The sequence below is a fragment of the Anomaloglossus baeobatrachus genome, chromosome 6, assembly GCF_048569485.1.
Source record: "Anomaloglossus baeobatrachus isolate aAnoBae1 chromosome 6, aAnoBae1.hap1, whole genome shotgun sequence".
In the NCBI taxonomy this organism is placed as follows: domain Eukaryota; kingdom Metazoa; phylum Chordata; class Amphibia; order Anura; family Aromobatidae; genus Anomaloglossus; species Anomaloglossus baeobatrachus.
In genome coordinates this window covers 252282210-252300816 of record NC_134358.1, presented here as the reverse complement: position 1 = coordinate 252300816, position 18607 = coordinate 252282210, and the positions used below count along the sequence as shown (strand labels likewise).

Here is an 18607-nt window from a genome sequence, read left to right as displayed (position 1 = left end):
AGGAGCCAGCGCTAAGCAGTGTGCGCTGCTCCCTGCTCTGTGCACATTTAGCTGCAGCACACATCGGGTAATTAACCCGATGTGTGCTGTAACTAGGAGAGCAAGGAGCCAGCGCTAAGCAGTGTGCGCTGCTCCCTGCTCTGTGCACATGTAGCTGCAGGACACATCGGGTTAATTAACCCGATGTGTGCTGTAACTAGGAGAGCAGGGAGCCAGTGCTCAGTGTGCGCTGCTCCCTGCTCTCTGCACGTGTAGCTCCGTGCGGTGGTAACCAAGGTAAATATCGGGTTGGTTACCCGATATTTACCTTAGTTACCAAGCGCAGCAGCTTCCACGCGGCGCTGGGGGCTTGTCACTGGTTGCTGGTGAGCTCACCAGCAACTTGTGTAGCCACGCTCCAGCGATCCCTGCCAGGTCAGGTTGCTGGTGGGATCGCTGGAGCGTCGCAGTGTGACATCTCACCAGCAACCTCCTAGCAACTTACCAGCGATCCCTATCGTTGTTGGGATCGCTGGTAAGTTGCTTAGTGTGACTGGACCTTAAGAGAGACCCTATTTGGGTTCATTTTGTTGAGATGCCAGCAGCAGATCTTGGAAAGAAAGGTGCAAGAGCAAAGTGCAAATACTGTCAAAAGGATATCCAAGGACTTGTTTGCCGTTTGAAATCACATTATGAAAACTGCAACCAGAAGGGAAATGAAGATGTTGATAGTGATACAACTAATGTCAATGAACCCCCACAGCTTCTTATGCAGAAAGATACTGCAACCATAGCTGATGCCACAGAGGTTTGGAAAGATTTAGAAGGTTCTCTAGATCTCTTGAACCTCTCAAACAATGTAAAGGTTGCAATACAGCACCGCAAGGACCAAGCATTAAAAGAAGTACACTATTTAGCCAATATCTTGCATCCCATCTACAGAGGGAAAAAATTAGGCGGAAATCAACTCTGCAATGGAGTGGCTCGCCAATACTAACCATGACATTGTGGCAACTGTGCTGAAATTGAAGTGTGAATCTGCACCATTTCAAAAATACATGTTTGCAGATAACGTCGTTAATGAACTAAAACCACTGGACTGGTGGAAGTCGCAATCACTTGTTCTTCCAGCAAAGATAATAAATCTAGCTACTCAGCTACTGACTGCATCGGCTTCATCCGCAGGAGTAGAGAGATTGTTTTCTTCATTTGGTTTTGTGCACACAACAGTCCGAAACCGCTTAGGAACTGCTAAAGCAGGACAACTGGTTTTCCTATTAAAAGTCCTAAATAAACAGTAGGCTTAAAGGACTGATGTATTCACTGAAGATGTTTGCTTACTTCAAACGTTAGAGATAGGCTATTGTTAAAAAGTACTTAAGCTGGTGTCACACACAGCGACAACGACAACGACGTCGCTGCTACGTCACCATTTTATGTGACGTTGCAGCGACGTCCCGTCGCTGTCGCTGTGTGTGACATCCAGCAACGACCTGGCCCCTGCTGTGAGGTCGCCGGTCGTTGCTGAATGTCCAGCTTCATTTTTTGGTCGTCACTCTCCCGCTGTGACACACACATCGCTGTGTGTGACAGCGAGAGAGCGACGAAATGAAGCGAGCAGGAGCCGGCACTGGCAGCTGCGGTAAGCTGTAACCAGGGTAAACATCGGGTAACCAAGGGAAGACCTTTCCCTGGTTACCCGATGTTTACGCTGGTTACCAGCCTCCGCTCTTGCTGCCAGTGCCGGCTCCTGCACTGTGACATGTGGCTGCAGTACGCATCGGGTAATTAACCCGATGTATACTGTAGCAAGGAGAGCAAGGAGCCAGCGCTAAGCAGTGTGCGCGGCTCCCTGCTCTCTGCACTGTGACATGTAGCTGCAGCACACATCGGGTTAATTAACCCGATGTGTACTGTACCTAGGAGAGCAAGGAGCCAGCGCTAAGCGCGGCTCCCTGCTCTCTGCACATGTAGAACAGCGACGTTATGATCGCTGCTTCTGCTGTGTTTGACAGCTAAGCAGCGATCATAACAGCGACTTACAAGGTCGCTGTTACGTCACCGAAAATGGTGACGTAACAGCGACGTCGTTGTCGCTGTCGTTTAGTGTGAACCCAGCTTAACTCTCTGTAGTTCAATTCTGAGTGTTTAATAGTGCAAATAAAAATTATTAGGTTTCATAATCAACTGTTTTAATATTTTTATTTGTGTAAAACAATTAGATTTGCAAAAAGACAAAGTTTTGCTTGTGTACAACTTGATTAAAAAATCTGATTTAAATCAAATGATTTAAATCAAAAAAATCTGATTTAAATCAAAAAAATCTGATTTTTTTTATTTTTTTAAAAAAATCAAGATTTTTATCCACCCTGCATGCGCTGTGTTGTGCACACGCTGCAGATGGCAATAAGATAGTCTGCAAGAGGGACCCCGGTTTCACATACCCGGCTTTTCGCTGGTTTGGCGGATGCGGCGCACTCCAGTACAGTGTATACAGTACAGTGGCAGCGCGACAAACACCGGTCATATGCTGTCATGTGACTGAAGCATGTGACCCGGAAGTTGCGGCGCTGCCACTGTACTGCGCCACATCCACCAAAACGGCGAAAAGCCGGATGTGTGAAACTTGGCGGACATGCTGGAAATCTAATTGGAAAAGTGAGGAAGTTGGTTATTGCCGCAGAACCCCTAAAATTGATTCCATCTTGAAGAGACGTGCTGGGAAAGGGGCAATTTTTGATCAAGCCACTCGGTGAGGCAGCACTTATTTAATGACTGAGCGATTCCTTGAACTAAAATTATTTCTTATAGATATGGTGAACCCTCAAGTAACATTAAATGAAGGTCAATGGACACAGGTGGCTGAATTGAAGGAATTGCCTAATCACCCATTTTCCGTGACTAGTGTTGAGCGGACCCGAACTGTAAAAATCCGAATCCGCGCGGTTTCAGCGTCCGTTCCGGGTCCGATATCTCTCTCTCTCTCTCTTTTCACTATCCGCTCAACTTTAACCGTGACTAAAAAAAATTACAAGCTGAGGATTTAATTCCTGGCATTTTCATAAGGGAGTGGAAGAACTTGCTATTTTGCCTGTCCCAAAGAGGAGGTTTAATCGCAGATGGCATTTCTGCTTCAATGAAACGGAGAGAGACTAAGCAATAAGTACCACAATTATCAGATACTCTGGATCATAAAACCTCACCAGACCAGCCAAGATAAAATATAGCTGGCATATGAAGGATCTAGCCAGCACATATAGGAGGGCAGCAAATGCAATTGGCCCCTCACGACATGTGATCAAAGGAGACTAACTAGCACAGATTAACTCTTGGTAGCCTGCTTATGAACTAAAACTCTGCAGGTCGACACCCAAGTCTGCCTGCGTTGATCACAGACACCAGAGACGTTATCAGGCGGAGTGTCAGAATCTGTAGTCTGAACAGATCCCAAGGCCACCATGACAGTTGTCAAAGTTTGTAAATCTCCGTGTGACACTATGGGTCTGCTTCATCATTTGCATTTTTGATGTTTCTTTGCACTTAATACTTCTAAAATGGAGCATGTGATTGAAGAATTTTGCATAAGGTATAAAATGCTCTAACTTTTATTGTCATTTTTGAGTGCAAAAATTCACATGTCCCGCTAAAGCGTAGCATGATATCAGCAAAAATGTCAGTAGTCCCAAAAAAAAAAAAATCGTTACGGGGGCTGGGATTAAATTTGTGCAAAAATGTTGTAATTAAAAAGTGGCAATTGATGATGAACATTAAAAATTACATAGAGGAACACATAAGGACTGTAACATTAATTCAAAAATTAAAAGAATATAGCACAAATGATCTAAGCTGTGAATAAGCAGAAGATCTGCAGGACTGGCCTCCTTGTCAATCAATAGAGCTAGACCTTGGACACTTACAGTGGAATTATTGCACTTAATTGGGGATTGCGGAGACCCTTTCACATGTCTAGCACGCAGATTATTGTCGGGTTTGATGAGGAGTTCAGCGTGGAATCCACACAGTAATCAGTGTCACATGTGACAAGACTGAACAGGGCCTTATTATTCAGAAGAGACATATTTTGATTTTAAAAGCTAATGGAATCTTAAATAGAAATACTAAACCTTGGTAGCGGAAAGTTAAATGCATCATTAAAGTGCTGAACCTCCGAGCGACTGATCCAAAAATTCTTACAGCGGATATCATAAAGTGAATGACAAGATGTTGGCTTCGTTTAAGCCCCTAATGGCTACCTGCACGTTACTCAGCGTCAGCGCTTGGCTGCCCTGTCTGCTCCATTAGGACACAGCGATCTAAGATCAGCGACTGCAGCTTAGCTGGATTTTGGAGGAAAAGAACAAAAAAAAAAATGATCAGATATCTTCTTCAAAGAGGTGAATTAGAGTAAGTTAATGGGAATCTGTCACTCAATTCGAGCTGCTGAAAAAAGTGGGTTATGTGAATGAGAACCTGTCTGAGTGACTGCAGCCAGGTAAGTTTAAGGCTCCAGATGGCCATCATCAAAGGATCGCAAGGCATGGACTGACAGCGTGTCTGAGTGTGATAGCCTCATAGAAATATCCGAGGCTGTCACACTCTGAAGACACGCGGCCAGTCCGTGCATTGTGACCGGAGATCGGACCGATGATGATGGAAGAGTGAAAGAGCTCTTACTCTAGAACACTGCTGTGCTTCAGAGACAATGTGAAAAGCTGCAGTGTTGCAGGGAAGGACCTGTCAATCAACTAGAGCAGGGATGGGTGGGACCGGACTAGTCAAGTCTCTCCCCATTGTCGATGGCTGGCTCTTCAAACTAGGTTTTTAAATTATGCAGCCAGGCTCTGATTCCTGCTGTCCAGATTTTGGGACTTTGAAGGTTCCTTTGAAGTGTATTCTCCATCACTGAGTGATAGCACATTGCTAGGTAAGTCAGTTTGCCTAAGTTTTGAGACCCCCATCAATCCCAAGAAAGGAGTCTGAAGTGACCCTTCTTTCATAGAACGAGTTGCAATCCCATAAATTAGACAATAAAGTAATGGCCATTGCATAATGACATAGAAATAACCCTTTAACGCCCACATGTATTCTGAGACATATGTACCTCCACTTGGTAATCTGTCATCACTCCAATGTGGAGAGCCTAAGTATGTAAAAATAGGAAATCTGAACATGGACATTCCTATTAAATAAGAAAATGACAACGTCGTATATATAGTGTGTCCACCCATATCCTGTGCTCCGCCATTAACTTGAGAACGGCGGCAGCTATAGGCATAGAAGTGGGTTCTAGGTATAGTAAAGTAGCCATGCGCTACGCAATGAAACCACCTATAGCGCCACCTGGTGGAAAACAACGGAGTTAGCATTTTTATCTTGAAAACAGAACGAGATAGAGAAAAAAAAATTACAAAGTTGTAGGGCATCATCAATTCAATAAGAATCGACACCTTGCATACAGAAATGCTGTGATTAGAATGTGTAAAACTCACAAGGCTGCGGACGTGAAGCGAGACCTCATGGAGACCTTCCTACAAGTCATTGGGTATGGTGGCTGCATGGAGTGGCCTCCACGCTCACCTGACCCGACCCCATTGGAGTTCTTTCTGTGCGGTCACCTCAAGCAGCAGGTGTATGCGACCCCTCCACCAACATTGCAGGATCTATGACGACATATCACAGATGCTTGTGCAAACGTGTCACCTACAATATTGCACAACGTGCAGCAAGATACAGTCTTGTAACGCCTGCCTGAATCAACAGACTCAGGGGGATGTAATGGACAGACTAGAGGGAAGCCACTCACCAAGCAGGACCCCCAGAACCCTGAAACCCTTTAAACCCTATACAGGGATTTGGACTTAAACAGGGCCCTGGAGATCACTACCTGTGGAAGGCTGCAGTCCGATGAGAGTAGTCTTCAGGCAGGGTCAAACCAGGAATAGCAGAACAAGGACAGAATTGGCAGACAATGACGTAATCAGAAAACGTAGCAGAGGTCAAATCCGGATCGGGCAGCGAAGTACAAAAGCAGCAGGCAGAAGGGTAGTCAGAAAACACGCAGAAGTCAGCACACAGGAATCACTAAACAGAATAGGGCGGACCAGGAGCCAGGAAATCAGAACTATCTCTGGCAGGTATCATGTGACAGGAGGGGGAATAAGACGGGTGTGGTGTCTTCCCAATGGCTGTAGCTGAACGCTGGCAACTTTAGGTGGAAGACGCACGCCACCCACAGTCAGCCAGCGATACTGCAGATCCCAAGATAACCCAGCCCAGTGGATGATCGGAGCCTGCGCCCACCGGTGCCGCTGGCATCGACTCCTCTCCCATCACCAGCACCATCCACGGCAGGAACACGGCGTCGCCTGGCGATCGGAGCAGAAGTTGCTGGAGCAGACTCCGGCGGTGACGTAACAAGTATGCTGTCCAGAGTCCAGATGTGCATTGCAGCTGACGGTGAGCATCAAAGTTAAATGAGCGCCATATGCGTGACCAACATTCAATAATTTTTTTTTTTTGTGGGGGGGGGGGGGTGTCATGGGTGTCATATCATAGCATTTCTGTATGCAAGGTTTCGATCCATATTGAATTGATGATCCCCTACAATTTTTTAATTCACTTTTTTTCTCTCTCTCGTTCCGTTTTCAAGATAAAAATGCTAACTCCGTTGTTTTCTACCAGGTGGCGCTATAGGTGGTAGCGCATGGCTACTTTCCTATACCTAGACACAACTTCTATGCCTATAGCTGCCGCCGTTCTCAAGTTAATGGCTATAGACAGGATATGGGTGGACACTCATACTACATGATGTATGCATGTATGTAGTGTATACTACAGGTTGTAGTACAGTGGGTATAGAAAGTATTCACACCCCTTCACATGTTTCACTCTGTTTCATTGCAGCCATTTGGTAAATTCAAAAAAGTTAATTTCTTTTCTCAGTAACGTACACTCTGTACCCCATCTTGACAGAAAAAAAAACCCCGAAATGTAGAAATTTTTCCACATTTATTAAACAAGAAAACCTGAAATATCACATGGTCATAAGTATTCAGACCCTTTGCTCAGACACTCATATTTAAGTCACATTTCCTTGTGATCCTCCTTGAGATGGTTCTACTCCTTCATTGGAGTCCAGCTGTGTTTTATTAAACTGATAGGACTTGATTTGGAAAGGCACACACCTGTCTATAGAAGACCTCAGAGTGCATGCCAGACCAAATGAGAATCATGAGGTCAAAAGAACTGCACAAGAAGCTCATAGACAGAATTGTGGCAAGACACAGATATGGTCAAGGTTACAAAATAATTTCTGCAGTACGTAAGGTTCCTAAGAACACGGTAGCCTCCATAATCCATAAATGGAAGAAGTTTGAGACCACCAGAACTCTTCCTAGACCTGGCCGTCCAGCCATCCTGCCAAACTAGAAGAGCCTTGGCGAGAGAGGTAAAGAAGAACCCCAAGATCACTGTGGCTGAGCTCCAGAGATGCAGTAGGGAGATGGGAGAAAGTTGCACAAAGTCAACTATCATTGCAGCCCTCCACCAGTCGGGCCTTTATGGCAGAGTGGCCCAACGGAAGCCTCTCCTCAGTGCAAGACATATGAAAGCCCACATAGAGTTTGCAAAAAGAAAAACAAAACACACATGAAGGTCTCCCAGACTATGGGAAATAAGATCCTCTGGTCTGGTGAGACGAAGATAGAACTTTTTGGTGATAATTCTAAGCGGTATGTGGATAAAACCAGGCACTGCTCATCACCTGCCCAGTAGAATCCCAACAGGGAAACATGGTGGTGGCAGCATCATGCTATTGAGGTGTTTTTCAGCTGCAGGAACAGGATGACTGGTTGCAATCGAAGGAAAGATGAATGCGGCCAAGTACAGAGATATCCTGGAAGAAAACCTCTTCCAAAGTGCTCTGGACGTCAGACTTGGCCAAAGGTTCACCTTCCAACAAGACAATGACCCTAAGCACACAGCTAAAATAACAAAGGAGTGGCTTCAAAACAACTCTGTGGCCATTCTTGACTGGACCAGCCAGAGCCCTGACCTAAACCCAATTGAGCATCTCTGGAGAGACCTGAAAATGGCTGTCCACCAACGTTCACCATCCAACCTGACGGAACTGGAGAGGATCTGCAAGAAAGAATGGCAAAGGACCCCCAAATCCAGGTGTGAAAAACTTGTTGCATCATTCCCAAGAAAACTCATGGCTGTACTAGCTCAAAAGTGTGCTTCTACTCAATACTGAGCAAAGGGTCTGAATACTTATGACCACGTGATATTTCAGTTTTTCTTGTTTAATAAATTTGCAAAAATTTCTACATTTGTTTTTTTCTGTCAAGATGGGGTGCAGAGTGTACATTAATATGAAAAAGGCACTTTTTTAAATTTACCAAATGGCTGCAATGAAACAAAGTGAAAAATGTAGAGGGGTCTGAATACTTTCCATACCCACTGTAGAACGGACGTAAACTTGTTAACTAATTACTGATTTCCAGAATCTGAAGCCGTTTGACTATACATAGAAGGTTAACTGCTAAGTGATCACTGCTTCAGTCTAAATGTTGTTCTCAAGCAGTCCTTAAATCGAGCTGCTCCATGATGAATTGTTTTCCTGCAAAACTCAAGGGAAGCATCTATTTAATTCATTCAAAAGGTCAAGCTAAAAAGGAACAGGAGACCAGACAATACAGCGAAAAGGTTAGAAATAAAGGAAATATTCCCATAAGCAGTATATTACATGGTAGAAATATTAGATTATAGGACTACTGAGTTATGTTATTATATTATATAGGGAAAAACTAAGTATCTGCATGTGATCCATCCACGTACCTGGAGTAGTTTACTTTCCATCACATATGCGGTCACGCAGTCATTAAACTGGCACTTTTAGGAGTAATTAGCCGCCAGCAGCAGTGCTCGCTCATAGGGTCCATATATCAATTCTATCCACAGGCACCCCCATTATATAGAAATCCTGCCATTATCCTACTCAACAAGGCTTCTTGGTACCATACAGCATACGGCTGCAGACATCCTCAGGCCATCAGCCATCTTTCCGGGGGCTAACATACTGAATGACAAATTATAACATCCTCCTGTACCACTAATGAGCAGCCCTGACAATCAGGACTTTGGGAATCAAGAGTGACAATTTCTGTATATACAAACTATCAAATTGCAAAGTCAGAAAGTCCCTAGGTTTCTTCGTATGACACTGTATAAGGGAAATTGGGCCAGGAGGTCTCACCGCAAGTTGGATTGTCCCAGGAGATCTCCCCAGGAGCTGGTCACCTGGAGAGCGCCAGGAGATCTCCCTAGGAGCCGGTCACCTGGAGAGCGCCAGGAGATCTCCCCAGGAGCTGGTCACCTGGAGAGCGCCAGGAGATCTCCCCAGGAGCTGGTCACCTGGAGAGCGCCAGGAGATCTCCCCAGGAGCTGGTCACCTGGAGAGCGCCAGGAGATCTCCCCAGGAGCTGGTCACCTGGAGAGCGCCAGGAGATCTCCCTAGGAGCTGGTCACCTGGAGAGCGCCAGGAGATCTCCCTAGGAGCTGGTCACCTGGAGAGCGCCAGGAGATCTCCCCAGGAGCTGGTCACCTGGAGAGCGCCAGGAGATCTCCCCAGGAGCTGGTCACCTGGAGAGCGCCAGGAGATCTCCCTAGGAGCTGGTCACCTGGAGAGCGCCAGGAGATCTCCCTAGGCGCTGGTCACCTGGAGAGCGCCAGGAGATCTCCCTAGGCGCTGGTGACCCGGAGAGCGCCAGGAGATCTCCCTAGGCGCTGGTGACCCGGAGAGCGCCAGGAGATCTCCCTAGGAGCCGGTCACCTGGAGAGCGCCAGGAGATCTCCCTAGGATCTGGTGACCTGGAGAGCGCCAGGAGATCTCCCTAGGATCTGGTGACCTGGAGAGCGCCAGGAGATCTCCCTAAGATCTGGTGACCTGGAGAGCGCCAGGAGATCTCCCTAAGATCTGGTGACCTGGAGAGCGCCAGTAGATCTCCCTAGGATCTGGTGAGCGCCAGTAGATCTCTCTATGTACTGGCACCTCTCTGCACATCCTAGTAGTGAACACAGAAGCTGGAGCACACTGACAGAGGACCCCATGGGTACCCTACAGTCATATCAGTTGTAGGAAGTGGCTGCTAATAACCATGGTGCAAATAACCTGATCCATTTGTTGCATTTCTGAATTTGTAGCTAAATACGAGGCCAGCGATCAGCGGGAAGACTGACAGGCCACAGGGCTCACTCCAGACAAATGTCGCATCGCTCACACATCTGCGCCTTCCTTACCTTGCTGACCACGTTCTGGACGAGTCCGGCGTGGATCTGGTAGGACCACTCATGGCACAGGCATGAATCGTTATGGGGGGGCACGATGCCGGTGCCCGGGGAGGCGGTGGTGGGCAGCATCAGCTCGGGGGCAGGGGAGCTGGCATTGCCCAGGTGCGGCGGGCTCCTCTTGCCGGGCAGGCTGCCGTTCGTCTTGCACCACTTGTCAGGTTGGTCCAACATGAAGAAGTCCGAGAACTGGCTGAAGGCGAGAAACAGCGCGGGGATCCAGGTGAGCAGCACCAGCCGCCGCTGGAAGGAGCCCAGTCCGCCCAGGAAGGGCAGCACGGTGCCGTCATAGTCCAGCAGCAGGTGGCTGCACCGGGAGCCGGTGTGTGCCGGGGATGCGGGGGCTGCAGACAGCTCTTCAGAGGGGGGCACCGCCGTGCAGGAGGCCGGCAGCACCGAGCCATTCTCCTCGGCCTCCGGTCGTCTCATCCAACCGGATTCAGGGTCTCGGTCTGTGGCCATGATGCCGCCTCCTTCCCGGGGCAGTCAGCGGCCGCATGCGACCATCACCTGCGGTCAGTAGCACATAGCCCGGCGCCGCTCTGCCAGGTGGGGACTGCTCAGCAGGTATTAGAGCTCACCGCCTCCTGCAGTGCCCAGTCCTGCCCAGCACCGGGCGCCGCCACCAGGCAAGGATCCGGGAATAGCCGCCTGGACACACGTGATCCGCAGAAAATGTGGCGTCGTCCTCAGGCTGGGACTGCACAGGACACACACAGCCGGGAGCCCGGAGGCAGCGCACACAATGCAGCCCTCCTCCCGGGAGACAACGTGTATCATCCGACCGGTCCAGTCAGCGCTGCCGGAGCCTCCGCATTACTGACAGCTCTTCCCTCTCCTTCCCTAATTACCGCCCCCCGGAAGTATCCACAAAAGCCAACCTGCAGCGCCGGCTCCGGGCAGCCCTCCCCCGGGAGCAGCAGGTAGCGGCGGGTGCACGGCCACAGTACCGGGGAATATAGGGGTCCGTGCATTGGAGAGTGCCCTTATGACTGGGGCTCAGGCTACAGAAGTGCCCGTATCAATGGGGCTCAGGCTACAGAAGTGCCCGTATCACTGGGGCTCAGGCTACAGAAGCGCCCGTATCACTGGGGCTCAGGCTACAGAAGCGCCCGTATCACTGGGGCTCAGGCTACAGAAGCGCCCGTATCACTGGGGCTCAGGCTACAGAAGTGCCCGTATCACTGGGGCTCAGGCTACAGAAGTGCCCGTATCACTGGGGCTCAGGCTACAGAAGTGCCCGTATCACTGGGGCTCAGGCTACAGAAGTGCCCGTATCAATGGGGCTCAGGCTACAGAAGCGCCCGTATCACTGGGGCTCAGGCTACAGAAGCGCCCGTATCACTGGGGCTCAGGCTACAGAAGTGCCCGTATCACTGGGGCTCAGGCTACAGAAGTGCCCGTATCACTGGGGCTCAGGCTACAGAAGCGCCCGTATCACTGGGGCTCAGGCTACAGAAGTGCCCGTATCACTGGGGCTCAGGCTACAGAAGTGCCCGTATCACTGGGGCTCAGGCTACAGAAGTGCCGGTATCACTGGGGCTCAGGCTACAGAAGCGCCCGTATCACTGGGGCTCAGGCTACAGAAGCGCCCTTATCAATGGGGCTCAGGCTACAGAAGTGCCCGTATCACTGGGGCTCAGGCTACAGAAGCGCCCGTATCAATGGGGCTCAGACTACAGAAGTGCCCGTATCACTGGGGCTCAGACTACAGAAGCGCCTGTATCAATGGGGCTCAGGCTACAGAAGTGCTCGTATCAATGGGGCTCAGGCTACAGAAGTGCCCGTATCACTGGGGCTCAGACTACAGAAGTGCCCGTATCACTGGGGCTCAGACTACAGAAGCGCCTGTATCAATGGGGCTCAGGCTACAGAAGTGCCCCTTTCAATGGGGCTCAGGCTACAGAAGCGCCCGTATCACTGGGGCTCAGGCTACAGAAGCGCCCGTATCACTGGGGCTCAGGCTACAGAAGCGCCCGTATCACTGGGGCTCAGGCTACAGAAGCGCCCGTATCACTGGGGCTCAGGCTACAGAAGCGCCCGTATCAATGGGGCTCAGGCTACAGAAGTGCCCGTATCAATGGGGCTCAGGCTACAGAAGCGCCCGTATCACTGGGGCTCAGACTACAGAAGCGCCCGTATCACTGGGGCTCAGGCTACAGAAGCGCCCGTATCACTGGGGCTCAGGCTACAGAAGCGCCCGTATCACTGGGGCTCAGGCTACAGAAGTGCACGTATCAATGGGGCTCAGGCTACAGAAGTGCCCGTATCACTGGGGCTCAGGCTACAGAAGTGCCCGTATCACTGGGGCTCAGGCTACAGAAGTGCCCGTATCACTGGGGCTCAGGCTACAGAAGTGCCCGTATCACTGGGGCTCAGGCTACTGAAGCGCCCGTATCACTGGGGCTCAGGCTACTGAAGCGCCCGTATCACTGGGGCTCAGGCTACAGAAGCGCCCGTATCACTGGGGCTCAGGCTACAGAAGCGCCCGTATCACTGGGGCTCAGGCTACAGAAGCGCCCGTATCACTGGGGCTCAGGCTACAGAAGCGCCCGTATCACTGGGGCTCAGGCTACAGAAGCGCCCGTATCACTGGGGCTCAGGCTACAGAAGCGCCCGTATCACTGGGGCTCAGGCTACAGAAGCGCCCGTATCACTGGGGCTCAGGCTACAGAAGCGCCCGTATCACTGGGGCTCAGGCTACAGAAGCGCCCGTATCACTGGGGCTCAGGCTACAGAAGCGCCCGTATCACTGGGGCTCAGGCTACAGAAGCGCCCGTATCACTGGGGCTCAGGCTACAGAAGCGCCCGTATCACTGGGGCTCAGGCTACAGAAGCGCCCGTATCACTGGGGCTCAGGCTACAGAAGCGCCCGTATCACTGGGGCTCAGGCTACAGAAGCGCCCGTATCACTGGGGCTCAGGCTACAGAAGCGCCCGTATCACTGGGGCTCAGGCTACAGAAGCGCCCGTATCACTGGGGCTCAGGCTACAGAAGCGCCCGTATCACTGGGGCTCAGGCTACAGAAGCGCCCGTATCACTGGGGCTCAGGCTACAGAAGCGCCCGTATCACTGGGGCTCAGGCTACAGAAGCGCCCGTATCACTGGGGCTCAGGCTACAGAAGCGCCCGTATCACTGGGGCTCAGGCTACAGAAGTGCACGTATCAATGGGGCTCAGGCTACAGAAGTGCCCGTATCACTGGGGCTCAGGCTACAGAAGTGCCCGTATCACTGGGGCTCAGGCTACAGAAGCGCCCGTATCACTGGGGCTCAGGCTACAGAAGTGCCCGTATCACTGGGGCTCAGGCTACAGAAGTGCCCGTATCACTGGGGCTCAGGCTACAGAAGTGCCCGTATCACTGGGGCTCAGGCTACAGAAGTGCCCGTATCAATGGGGCTCAGGCTACAGAAGCGCCCGTATCACTGGGGCTCAGGCTACAGAAGCGCCCGTATCACTGGGGCTCAGGCTACAGAAGTGCCCGTATCACTGGGGCTCAGGCTACAGAAGTGCCCGTATCACTGGGGCTCAGGCTACAGAAGCGCCCGTATCACTGGGGCTCAGGCTACAGAAGTGCCCGTATCACTGGGGCTCAGGCTACAGAAGTGCCCGTATCACTGGGGCTCAGGCTACAGAAGTGCCGGTATCACTGGGGCTCAGGCTACAGAAGCGCCCGTATCACTGGGGCTCAGGCTACAGAAGCGCCCTTATCAATGGGGCTCAGGCTACAGAAGTGCCCGTATCACTGGGGCTCAGGCTACAGAAGCGCCCGTATCAATGGGGCTCAGACTACAGAAGCGCCCGTATCACTGGGGCTCAGACTACAGAAGCGCCTGTATCAATGGGGCTCAGGCTACAGAAGTGCTCGTATCAATGGGGCTCAGGCTACAGAAGTGCCCGTATCACTGGGGCTCAGACTACAGAAGCGCCTGTATCAATGGGGCTCAGGCTACAGAAGTGCCCCTTTCAATGGGGCTCAGGCTACAGAAGCGCCCGTATCACTGGGGCTCAGGCTACAGAAGCGCCCGTATCACTGGGGCTCAGGCTACAGAAACGCCCGTATCACTGGGGCTCAGGCTACAGAAGCGCCCGTATCACTGGGGCTCAGGCTACAGAAGCGCCCGTATCAATGGGGCTCAGGCTACAGAAGTGCCCGTATCAATGGGGCTCAGGCTACAGAAGCGCCCGTATCACTGGGGCTCAGACTACAGAAGCGCCCGTATCACTGGGGCTCAGGCTACAGAAGCGCCCGTATCACTGGGGCTCAGGCTACAGAAGCGCCCGTATCACTGGGGCTCAGGCTACAGAAGCGCCCGTATCACTGGGGCTCAGGCTACAGAAGTGCACGTATCAATGGGGCTCAGGCTACAGAAGTGCCCGTATCACTGGGGCTCAGGCTACAGAAGTGCCCGTATCACTGGGGCTCAGGCTACAGAAGTGCCCGTATCACTGGGGCTCAGGCTACTGAAGCGCCCGTATCACTGGGGCTCAGGCTACTGAAGCGCCCGTATCACTGGGGCTCAGGCTACAGAAGCGCCCGTATCACTGGGGCTCAGGCTACAGAAGCGCCCGTATCACTGGGGCTCAGGCTACAGAAGCGCCCGTATCACTGGGGCTCAGGCTACAGAAGCGCCCGTATCACTGGGGCTCAGGCTACAGAAGCGCCCGTATCACTGGGGCTCAGGCTACAGAAGCGCCCGTATCACTGGGGCTCAGGCTACAGAAGCGCCCGTATCACTGGGGCTCAGGCTACAGAAGCGCCCGTATCACTGGGGCTCAGGCTACAGAAGCGCCCGTATCACTGGGGCTCAGGCTACAGAAGCGCCCGTATCACTGGGGCTCAGGCTACAGAAGCGCCCGTATCACTGGGGCTCAGGCTACAGAAGCGCCCGTATCACTGGGGCTCAGGCTACAGAAGCGCCCGTATCACTGGGGCTCAGGCTACAGAAGCGCCCGTATCACTGGGGCTCAGGCTACAGAAGCGCCCGTATCACTGGGGCTCAGGCTACAGAAGCGCCCGTATCACTGGGGCTCAGGCTACAGAAGCGCCCGTATCACTGGGGCTCAGGCTACAGAAGCGCCCGTATCACTGGGGCTCAGGCTACAGAAGCGCCCGTATCACTGGGGCTCAGGCTACAGAAGCGCCCGTATCACTGGGGCTCAGGCTACAGAAATGCCTGTATCACTGGGGCTCAGGCTACTGAAGTGCCCGTATCAATGGGGCTCAGGCTACTGAAGTGCCCGTATCAATGGGGCTCAGGCTACTGAAGTGCCCGTATCAATGAGGCTCAGGCTACAGAAGTGCCCGTATCACTGGGGCTCAGGCTACAGAAGTGCCCGTATCACTGGGGCTCAGGCTACAGAAGTGCCCGTATCACTGGGGCTCAGGCTACAGAAGTGCCCGTATCACTGGGGCTCAGGCTACAGAAGTGCCCGTATCACTGGGGCTCAGGCTACAGAAGTGTCCGTATCAATGAGGCTCAGGCTACAGAAGTGCCCGTATCACTGGGGCTCAGGCTACAGACGTGCCCGTATCACTGGGGCTCAGGCTACAGACGTGCCCGTATCACTGGGGCTCAGGCTACAGAAGTGCCCGTATCAATGGGGCTCAGGCTACAGACGTGCCCGTATCACTGGGGCTCAGGCTACAGACGTGCCCGTATCAATGGGGCTCAGGCTACAGACGTGCCCGTATCAATGGGGCTCAGGCTACAGACGTGCCCGTATCACTGGGGCTCAGGCTACAGACGTGCCCGTATCACTGGGGCTCAGGCTACAGAAGTGCCCGTATCACTGAGGCTCAGGCTACAGAAGTGCCCTTATCAATGGGGCTCAGGCTACAGAAGTGCCCTTATCAATGGGGCTCAGGCTACAGAAGTGCCCGTATCACTGGGGCTCAGGCTACAGAAGTGCCCTTATCAATGGGGCTCAGGCTACAGAAGTGCCCTTATCAATGGGGCTCAGGCTACAGAAGTGCCGGTATCAATGGGGCTCAGGCTACAGAAGTGCCCGTATCCCTGGGGCTCAGGCTATAGACGTGCCCGTATCAATGGGGTTTAGACTACAAAAGTGCCCGTATCAACGGGGCTCAGGCTACAGAAGTGGCAGTATCAATGGGGCTCAGGCTACAGACGTGCCCTTATCAATGGGGCTCAGGCTACAGAAGTGCCCGTATCAATGGGGCTCAGGCTACAGAAGTGCCTGTATCAATGGGGCTCAGACTACAGACGTGCCTATGTCTGTCATATAGTTGTCAAGAAATGTCATTTAGTATCCAAACTATCAGTGCCATATACTACCTATATCTATAGGGCTATGTAGTGTCCAGATTAACAGTGCCATACAGTACCTATATCTTGTAGGGCCCAAAATAAGTGTTATACCGTACCTATATTTATATGCCCAAACTTACAGTGGAATTCCATATCTAAAGTACTATGTAGTGCCCAGACTAACAGTGGCATTACGTACCTTTATTTATAGGGCTATGTATTGTGCAAACTAACAGTGCCGTACCGTACCTATATCTTTAGGGCTATGTAGTGCCTAGAATAACAGTGCCATACCGTACCTATATCTATAGTGTCCAGACTAACATTACCTTACAGTACTTATATCTATAGTGTCCAGACTAACATTACCTTACAGTACCTATATCTATAGGTCTATGTAGTGCTCAGTCCTCCGTAGTGTCATAAAGTACCTATATCTATAGACATATGTAGTGCCTAGAATAACAGTGCCATATCATACCTACAGTATATCTATAGTGCTATATAGTGCCCACACTAACAGTACCATACTGTACCTATATATATATAAGGCTATTAAGTGCCCAGACAAACAGTGCCATACAGTTCCTATATCTATAGTGCTAATTAGTGCGCAGACCTCAGTAGTGTCATACAATGTCTATACAATTGTCCCACACAGTGGCACTCCTCCAGTGATATATAAAGTCCTTATCTACAGTGATGCCCCATGTTTACTTACCTGTCTATGCGCCTGGTCCACCTCACACACTGGTGGCACGTGTCCTGGCATATGGTCTGTGAGGTCTGTGCCGTGATACAGGTTGGAGCAATATGCAGACCTTCCTTATAAAATGTAGGATATTATAGCGAGATAAATGCAGTGTGTGGGGGATGTACAGTCAGGGACATTTATAATATATGGAGGCTGGGTATGTTACAAAATGACAGAATTGAATTTGTAGCGTACCGTACGTTCCCAGTTTCTCTGATTTCGGTTTTCTAGTCTGCTCATCTATACAATTAGAATATTTGTTATTTTTTATACTAAATATTTTTGACACAAGCAGATTTATTCTGGTTACAATCCAAGGCGTGACATGAAATGAAGTGAAACCACCGCGTCATTCATTTTACTTTTACCGAGTTCACGAGAGTGTTTAAGCTCAGATGTCTATGTCTGAGGTCTTTTGTGCAGACTTGTTCTCCAGATCTGTCGGTATCAGTCATTCCCTTGTGGCATCCTGAGATTACTGAATGCTGACTCTACACATGTGACTGTGTCCAGCAGCTTCCATCAAATATGTAATCCACGAGACTTATCAGTGACGATGGAGAATCCAGTGCAGTGTATGAACAGCAGGCAGCAGAGGTCTCAATAATGACATGATTAAACCAACATTGCAATAAATACAAGTCCGCCATGTTTAGGGGAGTTGGAGGCCGCAGCAAAGCAAAAGACTCCTAGAAATAAGATTTTTTGCTATTTCTTTCTCCATATATGTGTGATCTATGAAAGCTATAATATTATTTTACCCAAAAAGTAAACGCCATGAAGAGAGAAAAATAAATCCAAACTGCAGAATTGCCATTTTTGGGGGTCATCGCACCTCCTGCAAAAAAGATGCATACAAAGCAATCTAAATATTCCATGTGCGCTCAAATGGTACTATCAAAAATTACTACTCGGCACACAAAAAACGAGTCCTCAAGTCCATCAACAGCAAAAGAGTTCTGGGTCTCACAAAATATCAACAAACCAGTTTTTTTTTTCCAAACTGTAGTATTTTATAAGCCATTATAAAATATATAAAACATTATTTAAAGTGAACCTGTCAGGTGCAATATGCACCCAGAACCACGAGCAGTTCTGGGTGCATATGGCTAATCCCTGCCTAACCATCCAAGCATCTAGTAGCCTAGATAAAGAGATCTTTTATAATATGCTAATGAGTGCAAGAACTAGTCAAAAGAGCGTGATATTCCCCCAATTAGTCTGCCCTCTTAGCATGCTATTCAATGCCCATTGCC

At 50.3% G+C, this 18607-nt stretch overlaps 1 protein-coding gene across 1 annotated transcript in view; it reads right to left on the bottom strand.

Moving 5' to 3' along the window:
- The window catches only part of SLC22A23 (solute carrier family 22 member 23), a 152329-nt gene extending 141150 nt beyond the window's left edge, over nucleotides 1–11179 (bottom strand). Inside the window, exon 1 of the mRNA XM_075314798.1 lies at nucleotides 10279–11179. Within this exon, the coding sequence (XP_075170913.1) occupies nucleotides 10279–10788 (510 nt within the window). The 5' untranslated portion in view covers nucleotides 10789–11179. The remainder of the gene's footprint in view (nucleotides 1–10278) is intronic.
- Nucleotides 11180–18607: the final 7428 nt, after the last annotated feature.